The sequence below is a fragment of the Populus euphratica genome, unplaced genomic scaffold, assembly GCF_000495115.2.
Source record: "Populus euphratica unplaced genomic scaffold, PopEup_1.0 scaffold27.1, whole genome shotgun sequence".
Taxonomy (NCBI): Eukaryota; Viridiplantae; Streptophyta; class Magnoliopsida; order Malpighiales; family Salicaceae; genus Populus; species Populus euphratica.
Window position 1 is genome coordinate 1263235 of NW_011499899.1, and position 16804 is coordinate 1280038.

At 30.6% G+C, this 16804-nt stretch overlaps 1 protein-coding gene across 1 annotated transcript; it reads right to left on the minus strand.

Annotated features, from left to right (window-relative positions):
- Window positions 1-231: 231 nt before the first annotated feature.
- Window positions 232-2960, minus strand: LOC105132567 (U-box domain-containing protein 9-like). Its single transcript, XM_011036139.1, has 2 exons — window positions 2452-2960; window positions 232-1573 (listed from the first exon to the last, which is right to left on the minus strand). The coding sequence occupies exons 1-2, from the start codon at window positions 2725-2727 to the stop codon at window positions 500-502; spliced, it is 1350 nt and encodes a 449-aa protein (XP_011034441.1). The 5' UTR covers window positions 2728-2960; the 3' UTR covers window positions 232-499.
- Window positions 2961-16804: the final 13844 nt, after the last annotated feature.

Sequence of the window (16804 nt, forward strand, 5' to 3'; positions counted from 1 at the left end):
AAAAGAAATGTTTTGTTAGGTTATATGGCATTGCTGCCGACACTCTAAAAGGTGGTGGTGAAGGAACAATTTAGACCCTACCACTGCAATCACTAACTAGCCAGTCTCTGCGAATCACTTTCCAATCAGTTGGCCCTGCCCCCCAAGTGTGAATTACACCTGGTTTCAAGTGAAGACGGGAAAACAAATTGAAGAATTCAGAGTAAACAAATTGAAGATAAAGACAGGATGTAAGAACTTACCAGCATGACTATTGTATATTCATTCATCATGTTTGGGGTTAAACTCCATATGATCTTTGCTCATGTGTTACCCTTAGATGGGCCAAAACTTTCCAGTAAATGACGCTGAACTCATGTGACAGGATAGGAAAAATGTACAGACACTGAACTTTTTACAGTAAATGAGCTAACTATCGGTCTGTACAATGAGAGAGTGAAGGAAGGCAGCATGTACAAGAACTAATTGGCAATATCTTCGGACCAAGCGATTTATTTCGTCATAGAGTATGTGTGATTGAAGCAGCTCTATTCAGTATCTTGAGGATGCCATTAGCTTTCCTCTTGGCTCTTGAAGTCCCATGCTCAGCAAGTATCGAAAGTGTAGCATTGGCCTTTTCCTCTTCCATGACGGCCGGCCATTTAGTGCGGTCATTTAGACAGATTGTATGTAAAATCGCAGCACAATTCTCCTTGTTGCGTTCAGAACTACTCTCCCTCATAATGTCAATTAAGCAAGGCACCGCACCAAGTAGGCCCATTTCCTCAACAGCCTCCTGTTGGCTGGTAAGTACTGCAAGAGTAGCCAACAACTCATCAACAAGGATGCAATCCATTATCTTTTTTAGGATTACCCTGACTGCCCCTTCTTGGACAGCCCTGACTTTATTCTCAAGGACAAGACAAAGGTTGAATATTGCCAATGCAGCATCCCTCATTGCCGGTGGATGCCCTTCTTCTAAAAGGTCTATTAGAGGTTTGAGAGCACCAGATTTTCCGATAATGAGCTTGTTTGAATCTAGGGCTGATAAGGAGAAGAGAGCGGCAGCAGCATTGCTTCTTGTTTCAGTGGTTCCAGATCTTACAGATTCAACAAGCAGAGGGATGACATGTGGATTTTCTGCAAATAGCCGCTTATTATTTTCATGAATGGAGAGGTTGAAAATTGTTGTAATCAAATCTTCTTGCAGATCGGGGTGAGTGTTAGCTCTGCCTGGTGATAGTGGATTGAGCAATTGAGGAATGGCATCCGTTGAGTCACTGAAAAGGGCCCGAAATGATGGCTTCCTTTTAGTTAGAAGCCGAAGCTCTTTTGCAGCTTCTTTTTTATCAGAAAGGGAAGAGGACATCTTTTCAAGCAGTGACTTCAAACAGACTCTGTCAGCATCAGTATGCACACCATCATCAACTAAGGGCTTTGGTTGCTCAATTCCACGCTCCTTGCGCCACTTTGAAATCATTTCTTGCACCAAATGATTAGGAGTCAGGAAAGTACGAGAAATGACTTGCTGGGTCTGGGGACATGTTCTGTGCCCTTCATTTAGCAATCTCTGGATGAATGGTCGATCGTAAGTCTAGAAACCATCAAATATTTTAGTAAATGAGTAACTCGGTAGCCGTCAAATCATAGAACAAATATGAAACCAGCTACTTTACCACAGAAATTCAAGTAAAATGAACATGGACATGTACATTCCTCTTTCTACTTCTGCAAGGTCACTATCACAAATACAAATCAGTCATAGCACAAGAGCATCTTCACTTTGTTGGTGACAGGTTCATTAATGCTCGAGAGCAGGGTTCAATTCCTAGTCCTAGTCTTTGAGGCCTCTATCGAAAATTAATTTGCCATCAGACTAAGTTATCTCTAATATGGAAAACGATGGCAAACGGTTTAACTAAAATTATCAAGGCTGTATAAAGAATCAAAACTGAGTTTCCTTTAGCTCTTATCTCAAAATCATGGATGCAGACAATGATCAATAACCAACCAGATTTTCGCCCGTAAATTTCTTTCTTTTTCCTACATTAGACGCTGCAATTGCTAATTCCAATAAATTTGTTAACTGAAATCAAATATACAAAAAACCAAAGAAGAAAAGAAAACAAGAACCAACTCCACTGTTTGAAAAATTTCAGTACTTGTAGAAATTCCATCAAAATAAAATCATGCAAATCCAAAGCCTCAGCAATTTTGAAGCAGAACCCAAAAAAGAATCCGTATGTGCAGAATACTTGAAAAATCTATTACACTCAAATTCCAATATCACATTTAGTATTAAACCCTTAAAATAAATCTCCAGAGATAAAGAATTTCTTGCATGCACATTCGAATAGCATCCAAACCAATAACAATTCAACTTCATACGACTCTCAAAATCCAAAAGAAATATAGGAAAAGAAATCCCAAATGCATAAATAAAGTAAGGAAGACAAATTTTCTTGGTCTAACCTGTCCAGTAGCCAGGACAACAGGGTCATTCATTATCTCCTTTGAAATGGGACATATAAATTCTTCAGGGATAACTATATTATCCACCACCTTCGAAGGTTTCTTGAATTTCAATTCTTTCAAGACACTCAAAATCCTCGTGGCCTCATCAGTAACCTCCAATCTATAATCCTCCTCGACAAGAATTGTCTTTACTAGTTTCTCCAATTCTTTCTTTAACTCTGTTTCCTTTGTCATTGTACGTGGCATAGTTTCAAGAACTCCAGCTTCAGCCATAAAAAAGAAAAAAATGAAAAAAAAAAGAACAAGAACGAAAGGAAGGAATGATCAGATAGGATTTACGAGTGGAAAGAACTAAGAATTATGCTTTGGGTGATTCATCAGTCTATTTCCCTCTTTCTTGCTCTCGTTTCTCACTTTCTTTCTCTCTTGCAGTTTCTTGTGCTGTGATTTCTCTCTCTTTAACCCCACTGTTCTTTCTTTCTGTACACGGTGACAAGGCTAGGATTTATGAGAAGGAATAGTTGGGTTACTTAACACTTGGACTTTTGAGAGGGATATATATAGGCCCACCATTATTCTGTACAACCAATTATTTCTTGCCAAGCAAGCAGTTTTTCCTAAGCTTTGAATGACATGGAAGCTTGCTTTGTACCCTCAAAATTTCAGAGTACTTAACAAGTCACAAGATTCTGATGGTACAATCTAAGACATCTTATAATTACCCCATGGTACTTTTTTAAAAAAATTATATATATATAGTAGTTTATTTTTACATTATATATATATATATATATATATATATTTCAAGAGAAAAAAAATACTAAAGAAATATTGCATTATATTTTTAAGAATATTATCTTCTATTCAAAGAACACGATGACCACTAAAGTTTATAATAAAGAGATAAGTATTTGTTGGGATCCCACAAGTTAATGAAGAGAATGGTCCTAACACATAAAAAGCGTAATAATCGCATATGGATATAATATTTTACATGATTAAGATATAATCATGTTCACAAGAAAATTTTATTATTATAAAAATTGATTTAGTTTAGAAAACTATCAATCTTAATAAAAAAAAACATTATGGCCATAAATATGTTTTATTATTCACCATCATAGTATAATTTTTTTTCCTTCTCATGAAAACCCAATGATTTTGATATTGGAGATATTTTGTTTTTATAATTTATTTATTATTATCAAATTGATCAGGGATAGAATTATCATTTTGTTTTTTAAAAAACACAATAAAATAAGTTAATTATTTTTAAAATTAAAATCATTAAAATTGGTATTTAGAAGTTTTTTAGTTTTTTCAATTATTTAAAAGAGTAAAATAATTTAATTATCCTTAAAAAATTAAAACTTGTTTCCATTTTTTTATCTATCCAACCTACTATTTTTTTTTTTGTTATTACCATGTTAAATAAAATAATCTGATTTTTTAATAAATATAAAATATTAATAAAATAAAAAAATAGTTGGCACATGACATACAAATGTAACCTTCTAAATGCATATGGTGTCTCTTGACGGTCAAAAACATCTTACTATCATTTGAGTGAAATCATTGCAATGTCTTTTTGAAAGTGTGGTGGCGATGGTTAGGGAAATTGTTGCTGACATATCTTTTTTTTTTTATATTCTTGAAATTTATAATGGTCATTTAAAATTTCAGTGTTGTTCTCTTATTTATTAATATTTTTTTTATTTTTTTATTGACCCTTTTGTACTATTTTATTTGTTTTTAACTTCATTTTTCAATGAAAATTTATGATATGTATTTTTTTTAATTTGATCCTCATTCTTTTGTATGATATGTATTTTTTTTCAATTGATCCTCATTCTTTTTATTTTTTGGTCTTATTGTTAAAGTAATTTTTCTTTTCAATTTCACCCTTCTATCTAAATTTCATCCATATATTTATTTTTTATTTCAATTTTGGTCCTTGTTTTTTAATTGTTATTTTTTTTTATATTTGTTTTTTACTAATTTTGTCTTTCAATATTTTATTGGTTAGAGATTGAGCTTTATATTTTATTCATATATGATATTTTTAATTTAATGACCTTGATCACAAGTTTAAAACTATAATGTGGATTAACATCTTTTGTTTGGCTTTTTTTTTTATTTCATTACTTGAGATTGTTTTTCTTGATTTTCTTTGATTTTTTTTCTATTAGGTTATTCCGATTTAAGCCACATGTTTAACATATTAACTTGAATTGATTTGTCATTTATTATCCAGGTTATATACCTGTAATACTAACATGGGTTGACTTGAATATATTTTTTTTTATCATTTTTTACACAATTTGTTCATTCCATATTTAATTGGCCGAAAATTCTCCTTTTGATTTTTTTTAGTTATCATGATTTTTTTATAAAGAATTTGGATCATTTAGTTGCTTTTTTTCTTTTTTATCTTTTAATTAAAATAAAACTAATTTATTTGATCTTGTTAGGTCTCTAATTTAAATTGTAGATTTTTTTTCCTCTTTTAAAAGGCACTTATAATATCTAAAAATCATATATATATATATTTTTTTTTAAAATAGCTCCTTAGAATAACGCGGACATATATCTAAATAAATTCTATTATCACATTGTACCAAAAATATCTTGCCTATGCCTAAGATAAAAGCGAAGTACATAAACCTATAGTATGATCATTCATTTATATATATATATAAATTTGATATGGTTCATCTAGATATAATAGCTTTCAAATATGGAAATACCTATGTTTCATCTCGATATAATAGCTTTCAAATATGGAAATACCATCATTATAATGGAATTAGACTAGAGCCTTTGTTGGTAGGATTACCTAATATATGCTAACTAGTGGAATATGACATTTGCGATTGCGACACATCAATTGAAACAAATTTGCGCACACAAAATATTGCATCTAATTCTTCTAGAGAAATTGACCTACAATAATACATAATTATTATATCATAAAAATGAAAATGACAAAAGAGAGAGAGGATTTTCATATACAGAAAAGGAAAAGGAAATTGACCTGCAATACATAATAATAATAATTATTATTATTAGAAAAAAAAGGAGATATTTTATAGCATTTTCAAGAAGCCAATTTAAATATAAAACGTCATCTTAAATAAGTATTTTCTTACCACATAAACATGCGTGTCAACCTATTTTTTTTACCCTCTGAATATTTTAAGATCTTATAATAGGTGAGATTTACCAATTATGAATAATTATAAAATATACCAATTAAGATAAAGCAAGTTATGAATAATTTTTTTTTTTAATTTTAAAGAAGGATAAAGCAAGTTATGAATGATTATAAAATATACCAATTAAGGAAGGAAGGCTTTTCACTGGACCCCTACCACCCACATGCATTGTAGACGTCGTCGTAGGGGTGTTTAATGTCATAAGTTCACTTTGATTCTTGGAGTTTTTTCAATTTAGTTCCTAGAGTTTTATATTTTTATATTATAGCCCTCAAACTTTATTTGTATCAAGTTTAAGTCCATGGGTTATGAGAGATGAAACAAAAAGTCATAGAAAAATTTAGAGGAGAAAGAATTCATCAACCATGCCACCAAAAAAGAAAACAAAGAAGAAAAAAGGAGATCAAGACCCATAATTTAGAAACCCACAATTTAGGTTTTAGGATGTTTATAAAAGCATTTTCTAGTAAAAAGAGTTGAAAATTAACCTTTATATGTCAAAAAACTCAACCTTGAGTTTTTGACAGATGATTGGAAAATTATTACAACGAATGATACACTATCTACCATAACTTTTAATATTTAGCTAAAAATAAAAATATTAAATGTGAGCGTAATCCAAGCCCATATTGCATAGTCATTGCATGCATTTAAACCTGACCTCTTAGGCCTACAAATTTATTTTTTTAGAATTTTAAATAAATTCTTATTTAAATTAATAATTATAGTGCTATTTAAAAAATATATCCGCTTATGCCATACTTTATAAGATTAAAGCTTTTAATGTTATATTTGTAATAATTATATATGAAGCTAATATATATTAAATTTTAAAAAATAAAATAAAAATTGCACATGAATATTGAACGAGAATAAAATTATTTTTATTGTTGTTTTTGTATGATTTTAATGGATTAATTATACTTGATTTTTTTATACATTAAATGATTTTTATAAAGATATTGGTTTTTATTTATTTTTGTGTTTGGAACTTGCTTTTTAGATCCCAGGAAGTTTTTGTGCAAATAAACATTCTAATAATTAAAAAAAAGAATTTTAATGAAAAAATATAAATTAATAATGAGATGGGAGTTTTGCCACCATGAAATAAATTTCTTCACCCCTTAATTTAAATTTTTGATATTTTTATGAATATTTATTTTAAATAACTTGAATTTTTATTAAAAAATGATGTTGTTAATAAAAGAAATTAATTTCATCAAAACAAAAAATGCATAAATAAAAAAAGAGATTTCAATTTGAGAAACACATTTTCTCCTCCAAAATTTAAAAACTTCAAATACCTGAATTTAGAGAATTATTATCACTTGAATATTATATTTTTTTCATTTCTTTCCTATGTAATCTCCTCTACATTTGCACTCATTCTTTTTTTTTTTCCTTTTTAGGTTTGAAAAAAATTAAATTTAGAGATTGAGTCAAATATAATATTTAACCACAGTCTTTCCTTTAACTTATACTTTAGTAGTTGTTTAATGATTGTTGAATATATTCTTTTTTGGACTGTAGACTTTGGAGTAACCAACAACATAAAAAGGGATCAAACAACCTTTATGAAATTTTATCGAATTTCAAAGGAAAATAGATACATACACATGAGAAATAATGCTTCCACTGTTGTGCCTGGGATCAATACCTGCAAACTGGATTAACGAGGGGGTGTCATAAACTTTATCTTTATGATTTACTCTACGCTCCAGAAGTTCGATGAATTCTTGTGCTTGTTCTTGCTTTGCTATAATTGAGGTTTAATATTGTGTTTGTTGGTTGTTGATAATATTTTTTATGGTTCTAGTTTTGTATTAAATATTTTTATGGTGTTAAACACCGTTAATGTATTTGTTAATGATGATGCTTCAATTTATGTTATTCAAAATTCCAACACTACTAATAATAGTGATATCATAACTTGGCATGCTAGATTATGACACATTGGGCAAGATCAATTACATAAATTATCAAGAGCTGATATTTTATGATCACTTACCAAAAAGAGATTGCTTATTAATAAGTATTGCCTTACTAGAAAAGCAACTAGATTATCATTTGACAAAGCTAAAAGAGCCAATAGTCCATTATAGCTTATTCATTCAGACATTTATAACCCAATAAATGTGAGGGCAAGACATAAAGGAAATTATTTCATCATATTTATAAATGATTTTACATAATTTGGTCATGTTTATTCGATCTTATATAAGTTTAAAGAATTGGATTGCTTCATTCAATATATCAATCTGGTGGAGAATAAACTAAGCATCAAGATCAAAGCCTTAAGAACTAATCAAGGACATGAATACCTATTTGAACAATTTAAAAATTTTTATGATGAAAAAGGTATAGCTAGACAACTAACTATACCTTATACTCTACAATAAAATGGTGTACCAGAAAGGAGAAATAAGACCTTATTTGATATGGATCACGCATGCTAACTTACTAATTTTCTTTTGGGGAGATGCATTGTTAACTGCTGCCTACATACTTAATCATGTGTCTTTTAAATTTGTCTCATCCACCCCGTATGAATTATGAAACAATGATAAACCTAATCTATGTTGTTTGCATCCAGGAGGATGTGCAACTTATATTCACAATAATTCTCATGAATATGGAAAACTTAGCCTTAAAGGGAGGAAGTGTAAGCTTATAAGATATTCTAAACATTTCAAAGGATTTGTATTTATTGGTTAAAAAGGTGATAGAAGAGTGACGGATATTGAATCACATGAAGTTGTATTCTTAGAAAAGAATTTTTCAATGATAGGTAAGGTTAATAAAGATTTTGAATTATATGAAATGAAAAATCTAGACTATGGTGTAATAATACATTTAGTAGAGGATTTATAAGCAATTCTTATGGTGTAATAAGCCATTTAGTAGAGGATTTATAAGCAATTCTTAATCCTTCTAGAAACAATTGGAGTGACATTTTTCTATTCATACTCTCATGGAGCAAGATTATGAGCAATCTCAACCTCGTAAAAGCATTCGTGAACCAATTTCTTATTGTTGATTTGAGATTGAGGGGGAAGTGCTTATGATTGCTTTATAAGATGATGAAGAACAAAAAATAATTAGTCATGCTTTGTCTAATCCTAAAGCAAGATAATGAATTAAAGCCATGAAAGAAGAAATGGAGTTGATGAAAATTAATCAAGCCTGAGATTTGGTCGATTTATTGTCAAGATGAAGATCCATTGAAAATAAATGGGTTCTTAAAAATAAACATAAGACGAATGAGTTAATCAAATGATATAAGGTACGAGTAGTTGTGAAAGGCTATACTCAAGAAGAGAAAATTGATTATGATGATACATTCTCACTATCGCTACATGACGTCGGACGATGGCTCCACTCTTTGTTTATTTAACAAAAAAAGATTTTTCTTGATTAGGGGAAGTGAAGATTTTATTGGAGTCGTCATCTAGTAATTTGAGGGAACTAGAAATCCCAAATTAGACACTGATCCCAGAGATTGAGGTATTGGGTTAGTCATGATTAAGGGAAGGTAGATTTGGGTTAGTCATGATTAAGGAAAGGTAGATACCACCCTTAAAACATCCTTTGAAGAGAAAGGTTACCCTTACTTTGTGTTTTTTTTATTTGATTTAAATGCTATTATATTTTGAAATTATTTGCAATTTGTTTTTTAAAGATGGTTAACGTCGGTTCCTAAAAATAGAAGACACGTCAAAAAATGACATTATTCCCTAAAAATAAGAGACTCGTCTAAAATATCGACGTTTAACCCTAAAAGAAGAGTTACATCTGAGTTACCAGAAAAAAAAAACAATGGACATAATCTATATTTTGTATTTAAACTTTTGACATCGGTCTTTTTTTGTAAAGAAAAGAGGGGTGTCGAGAAACAATGTTTGTAGGAGACGTGTAAAAAAAAAATGAATGGCATAAATCTATAAAAATAGAAGACTCATCTAAAATATTAATGTTTAACCTTAAAAAGGAGAGTTATATATGAGTTACTAAAAAGAAATAATAGACATAATCCATATTTGGTATTTAAATTTTTTGACATCGATCCTTTTATAAAAAAAGAGACGTGTCGACAAACAATATTTATCTTATAAAACAAAAATTATTTTGATATCATTGAGAAATGGGTATAACCATACCTGAGAATTAGGCTTTGGACCTACGAATGATGACATGATAAGATGGGTGTTGGACTCGCGTAGTTATTCATCTTATATTTTTTTTATATTTTTGTTGTTTACAACATGCAAGAAAGTTATTCATCTTATATTTTTTTATATATTTTTGTTGTTTACAACATGCAAGAAAATTTACAAACACTTATATATAAAAATATAAAAAATACCATTAGAAATCATAAAAAATTACCTGAGTGCCACCATATAGGTAAAAGACTAAAATACCTTTGAATTTCTTAGAAAATTATGAAAATGCCCTTGGTGGCATGTGTAGTTCACGCGTAGTCACTGTTGGAGGCATTAAAATTTTTTGGCAAGATTTCTAGCAAAGAATGGTTGATTTTGGTAGATATGATGGAGAGAATTCTGATGATGGTGGTTTCGATGGCCTTTGATGGCTTATGAAGGAGAATCGATAGTTCGAAACTCCGGGTGGTCAAAGAAGTCGCAACCTTTTTCTAGCCATATGAGGTGGAGAGAGAGATGAAAACTGCCTGGGTTTTACTTTATAAGAGGCGATTAAGCTTTCTGTGGTGATTCAGAGACTTTACACGGCTGAAAGTGGAAGATCGGATGAGAGAGAGAGAGAATCGTCGGCAAGAGGGGAGAGAGAGTTTGAGGTTTTGCTACGGTGTAAACTTTAGTATGGTACACTGGTACAGCTGAAGGTTTTAAACCATTGGATCGCAGATGAATTGATCCTTCGGCTGTGATTGGCTTGATCAACAAGTTGATCAGACGGTCCGGATGGGCTAATCTTTGATCTGGTGTGGCGCAGGACACCAAATGCTTGGTAAGCCGGATGACATGACACAACAAATCCTGGTCAACATAGCTGGACCCATATTGACCCGGTAGACTCTGTTTTGATAGAAAGTGACAGTTTTAACCCGAAACAGCCTAAGAACTCATTTTTTACCCTGACCGATATGGTTTGACCCGTATTAATCTGGTGAAATCGGTTTTGACCGAAAATGATGGTTTTAACTGATTGAAGGGCATATTAGTTTAAAGGCTGAGATGAATTTGAGTTTTAATTCAGTGTGATAATCCTATTGTATCATAGTAAATCAAAGGTCCAGAACTAAACACTATTAGATCTAACGGTTATGATATTTTTGATATTTTTCTAATTATTATTTTTTAAATCAATATCTTACTTGCGTATAAAGAAAGTAAAAGAAAACCTGAATAGTAACTAAAATCTATACCTTTTTCTTTCTTTTCCCCGTCTCTTTTTTTCTCTCCTCTTCTAGTGAATTTTCATTGGCTATTTATAGCCAACGATGAGGGGACATGAAAATCTCATGATGGTGGCACAATTTTCTGTAAAGAAAAATTTCATTGTTATAACTGCCTCGCCTACCATCGGTATAATTGCTACAACTAATATGACAAAAATTTTGTATTATTGATTTTGTTTCATTATATATAATAATAAATATTTATAGGGGTAAAACTAAAAACTCAAATTAGTATTAGAAAAAGCTCGTTTCAACCGCTAAAAATCAATTTTAATTACCAAAAATTATGTTGAAACACTAAAAAAACTTTTTATAGGTATCAACTCGATGGACCGAGTTTTTGACCAAAAATAATAGTTTTCACCCAAAATGACCTGAAACTTATTTTTTTATCCTGGTCAACATAGCTGGACCCATATTGACCCGGTAGACTCTGTTTTGATAGAAAGTGACAGTTTTAACCCGAAACAGCCTAAGAACTCATTTTTTACCCTGACCGATATGGTTTGACCCGTATTAATCTGGTGAAATCGGTTTTGACCGAAAATGATGGTTTTAACCCGAAATGACCTGAAACTCATTTTTTACCCTAGTCGATATAGTTTGACCAGTATTGACTCAATGAAATCGATTTTGATAAAAAATGACGGGTTTCACCCGAAACTCATTTTTTAATTTGGTCGACAAGGTTTGACTCATATTGACCCGGTGTAATTGGTTTTTATGAAAAGATGCGGTTGACTTGAGAAAAATATATAGTGAATTTTCATTGGCTATTTATAGCCAACGATGAGGGGACATGAAAATCTCATGATGGTGGCACAATTTTCTGTAAAGAAAAATTTCATTGTTATAACTGCCTCGCCTACCATCGGTATAATTGCTACAACTAATATGACAAAAATTTTGTATTATTGATTTTGTTTCATTATATATAATAATAAATATTTATAGGGGTAAAACTAAAAACTCAAATTAGTATTAGAAAAAGCTCGTTTCAACCGCTAAAAATCAATTTTAATTACCAAAAATTATGTTGAAACACTAAAAAAACTTTTTATAGGTATCAACTCGATGGACCGAGTTTTTGACCAAAAATAATAGTTTTCACCCAAAATGACCTGAAACTTATTTTTTTTATCCCGGTCAACATAGTTGGACCCATATTGACCCGGTAGACTCTGTTTTGATAGAAAGTGACAGTTTTAACCCGAAACAGCCTAAGAACTCATTTTTTACCCTGACCGATATGGTTTGACCCGTATTAATCTAGTGAAATCGGTTTTGACCGAAAATGATGGTTTTAACCCGAAATGACCTGAAACTCATTTTTTACCCTAGTCGATATAGTTTGACCAGTATTGACTCAATGAAATCGATTTTGATAAAAAATGACGGGTTTCACCCGAAACTCATTTTTTAATTTGGTCGACAAGGTTTGACTCATATTGACCCGGTGTAATTGGTTTTTATGAAAAGATGCGGTTGACTTGAGAAAAATATATTTTTAAATTTTAAACTTCTTTCTTAATTTTTTTTAGATTTTTTATGAATAATAAAATAAAATAACATTTGAGAAAATCTTAGTGAATCCAAAATTGGGTTACAACACATCAATTGTGAGAATTACTTCAGTTCGCCTTATTTTAGCTATAGTCTCACATATGAACCTAGATTTATACCAAATGGAAGTTAGAAATACATTTTTTAATGGAGAACTAAATGAGAAGATTTATATGGATTAGCCTTTATAATTTGAGACTAAAGGATAAGAGCACAAATTTTGCAAGCTTAAAAGATTCATTTATGGTTTTAAGCAAGTTTTAGGAAATGGAACGTCAAGTTTTATCAAGCTATCCTTAAGGATGGTTTTGCAATGATGGAAGAAAAGCATTGCGTGTATTTGAAACATTCTAACAATTATTTTATAAAATCTTTCTTATATGTTAAAGACATCTTAATAGCTAGAAATAACAAATAGATAATTCATACTACTAAAAGACGATTATCATCAAACTTTGAAATGAAAGATATGGGTAAGCTGAACTATGTTCTTGGCATTAAAATCATAAGAGATTGTGTTTAAAGACTTTTGGGTTTAACTCAAGAGATTTCGTGTTAAAAGACTTTTGGGTTTAACTCAAGAGATTTATATTAAAAAGATGCCAGTGCCATTAGTGGTTTCATGTATGGAATGATATGCACACATCTTAATATATATTGTGTCGTTGGATTGGTTAGCCGATATCTTTCAAACCCTAGTTAGAAATACTGGATGACAGTAAAAAAGATTCTACGATATATAAAAGAAACTTCAAATTACATGCTATGTTAGTAAGGAAAGAAAACTTATGATTGATTGGTTACTATGATACTGATTGGAGATGAGATGTCGACCAATCGAAATCAGCTTTGAGATATGTTTTCTAGCTTAATGATAGTTTAATACGATAAAGGAGAAAGAAACAATCCTGCATAACCTTATGTACTATGGAGGTTGAGTTTGTAGCTTATTCCAAAACGACACAAGATGTTGTTTGGTTAAAAATTTTTCTATATCATTTGAAAATTTTTAAACCAGTATCAAACCTAGTGACAATTTACTATGATAACACTACTATAATAGCTATGGTTAAAGGTTCAAAATACCATGGAAAGACCACACCACATCAAGATGAGATCTCACTATATTAGAGAAGCAATTATTGAACATGACGTCATCTTAAAACACATTTCTATAAATTTTATATTTGCAGATCCACTTATAAAATCAATAGCAAAGGATGCATCTTTAGACATGTGAGATTTGTTGGCCTATGTATAATGTAATTACTAATATAAATAGTCTTAAAGATCATATAAAGGCTTACAATGATTGGGTAATGAATAAACACCATTAAAATAACATTTTATTCATTATTTATTTTATGGAATATATCAAGTATCGTATAATATAATTTGTTAAAGTATGTCGATAAACTTAGATTGACTCACTCACATAAACAATCACCTTAAACATTTGTAAGGTGAGTAAAGATGAGACTAATTGAGTTTTAATATTTAATAAGCAACTTAGGCACATTAAGCAATTTTAACTCGAAGTAATTATTAAAATGTTACCTTGGTTGGGACCAAGATAACATTCTTAAATAAAAGAATTGAAATGAATGAATTCCTACAATTCATGTGTCTATTTTAATGGAAGCCAAGTATGAAATTATTCATTTGCTACTAATGACAAAGAGAAATGAGAATTTTTAATTTAAAGTCATTATTTTCAGCAATAAGTCTAAGACTTGTATGATTTATTTCTTTTAACAAGAAGAGCAATGACATGCAATCTGTCTTTAGAAAAGGAAAGAGTAAGCTTTACTATAACATGTATTTCATATTATATGTGCTAAAGACCATTACAAGAATAAAGAATGAATCCCTGCTTCTTTATTATGTGAGTCTTGGAGATCATATCTAAGATCTCAACATCTTACCCTTTGTGACTTTTAATTATAGCAAGAGGTGATGTATAAATGATCACTACTTTAAGAGTATATTCTATGGTCATTGAATGATTCAACTTAAATGAATACTATTAGAAAAGCAAGTTAATTCAGATATGATTGATATGAATGTGGAAGAAAAAATAATTTTAGTTTTACACCTATTACTTGTATTTACTAGCCGAGATCATATCAATTGAATAAATTTGATATGATTTAGAATACTTGTAATTGTAAGGATGGATTGAGTATAAAATTCTCGAGAGATTGAATTATATTCAGTTATGTGATAAAAATATGCTTGGGGTATACTACTACACTTTAAGGAATAACTAAATATAAGGTTGATGTCTCCTATATGGTCTGTATTAGGTTTATATATTAGAGTTTTGTTCACGGTATGCTTTAGGTAACACGGTTCGTTCATTAAGTATGAAATTCTTGTGCATGTTTGAAATGTAATGTATTGGATAGATTCGGTCCTCCATGGGCAAGTGATAGATGCTAGTTATTAGGTTAGGTCTGATCCACCCATAAGGGATGAACTTGGCCAAAGTATTTAAAGGAGTTACCAAAGGAAGTAACTGCTTCCTCTATTTATATATATAGGGATATAACCCATATGAAAAGAAGAGTTTATGGTTGAAAGAATATAGTTCTCCTTTTCTCTTCTCCCATCTTGGACTCTCTACATTAACTTGATAAGATTTATATAAATATTTATTCTATGAAATATCACATTTGTTTTAGTAATTATAGTGGAACTAAAATAATTGATTTAGGAGCAAAAAAATGAATTTTCACATCACAAGTAAGTTTTCTTTCAATTCTATACATATCACACAACCACTCTTGATTTCGTATTAAAGCATGCAAAATATATATGTATTATTAACTTTTTTTTTATTTTTTTTAAATTAGTTTTATACTTAGGATGTATATATAATATTACTAGAAGGTGTAAAGGTCTAGTAAAAATAGTTTACAAGTTTGAGTGGTAAATAATTATTTTCTTAAGTCCTCCAAATAATGAGTATTTATATAATGATAAAGATTTTGAAATAATCAGCATGTTAAATATTTAATATTTATATGTTCTTATAATAAAATTAAAGTTAACAACATGTTAAAATATTCATGTTTGAATATCATTGTTGTAACCCAATTTTGGATTCACTAAAATTTTCTTGAATGTTATTTTATTTTATTATTCATAAAAAAATATAAATAAAAAAAGAGTTTAAAATATATTTTCTCAAGTCAACCGCATCTTTCGATCAAAATCGAGTCTACCAGGTCAATACGGGTTAAACGATGCCGACCGGGATAAAAAAATGAGTTTCGGGCCGTTTCGAGTGCGATCAACTTGCAGATTGATTAGTACTTAAAAATGCATTTTTTAGTCAATACGAGTTCCACCATGTCGACCGCGATGAAAAATGATTTTCGGGTCGTTTCAGGTCAAAAACATCATTTTCGGTCAAAACTGAGTCCATCGAGTCAATACGAGTCCCACCATATCGACCGCGATGAAAAATGAGTTTCGGGCCTTTTCGGGTCAAAAAACATCATTTTTGGTCAAACCCGAGTCCACCGGGTTAATACGGGTTAAACAATGCCGACTGGGATAAAAAATGAGTTTCAGGCCGTTTCGGGTTAAAACCGTTATTTTCGGTCAAAACCGAGTCCACCAGGTCAATACGGGTTAAACCATGTCGATCGGGATGAAAAATGAGTTTTGGGCCATTTCGAGTCAAAACAATCATTTTTGGTCAAAACCGAGTCCACCGGGTCAATATGGGTTCCACCATGTCGACCGGGATAAAAAAGAGTTTCGGGCCGTTTTGGGTCAAAACCGTTATTTTCGGTTAAAACCTAGTCCACTGGGTCATTACGGGTCCCACCATGTCGACCGCGATGAAAAATGAGTTTCAGGCTGTTTTTGGTCAAAACTGTTATTTTTGGTAAAAAAACCCGGTCCACCGAGTTGATACCCGTATAAAGATTTTTTTTATAATTAAAATTGATTTTTAGCGGTTAAAAAGCTTTTTATAATACTGATTTGAGTTTTTAATTTTACCCCTATAAATAAATATTATTATATATAATAAAACAAAAAAAATAATTCAATTTTGTCACAGTAGGCGGAGAATTTCTGCTAATGGTAGGCGGGGCAACCATACGGTGAAAAATTTTCA

What these genes read in the sequence shown, in the direction of transcription:
- LOC105132567 (XM_011036139.1), bottom strand. Translation starts at nt 2,727, where the DNA reads ATGGCTGAAGCTGGAGTTCTTGAAACTATGCCACGTACAATGACAAAG. An exon ending in TTGTCCTGGCTACTGGACAG is followed by an intron (nt 1,574 to 2,451) that starts GTTAGACCAAGA and finishes GATGGTTTCTAG; the next exon opens with ACTTACGATCGACCATTCAT.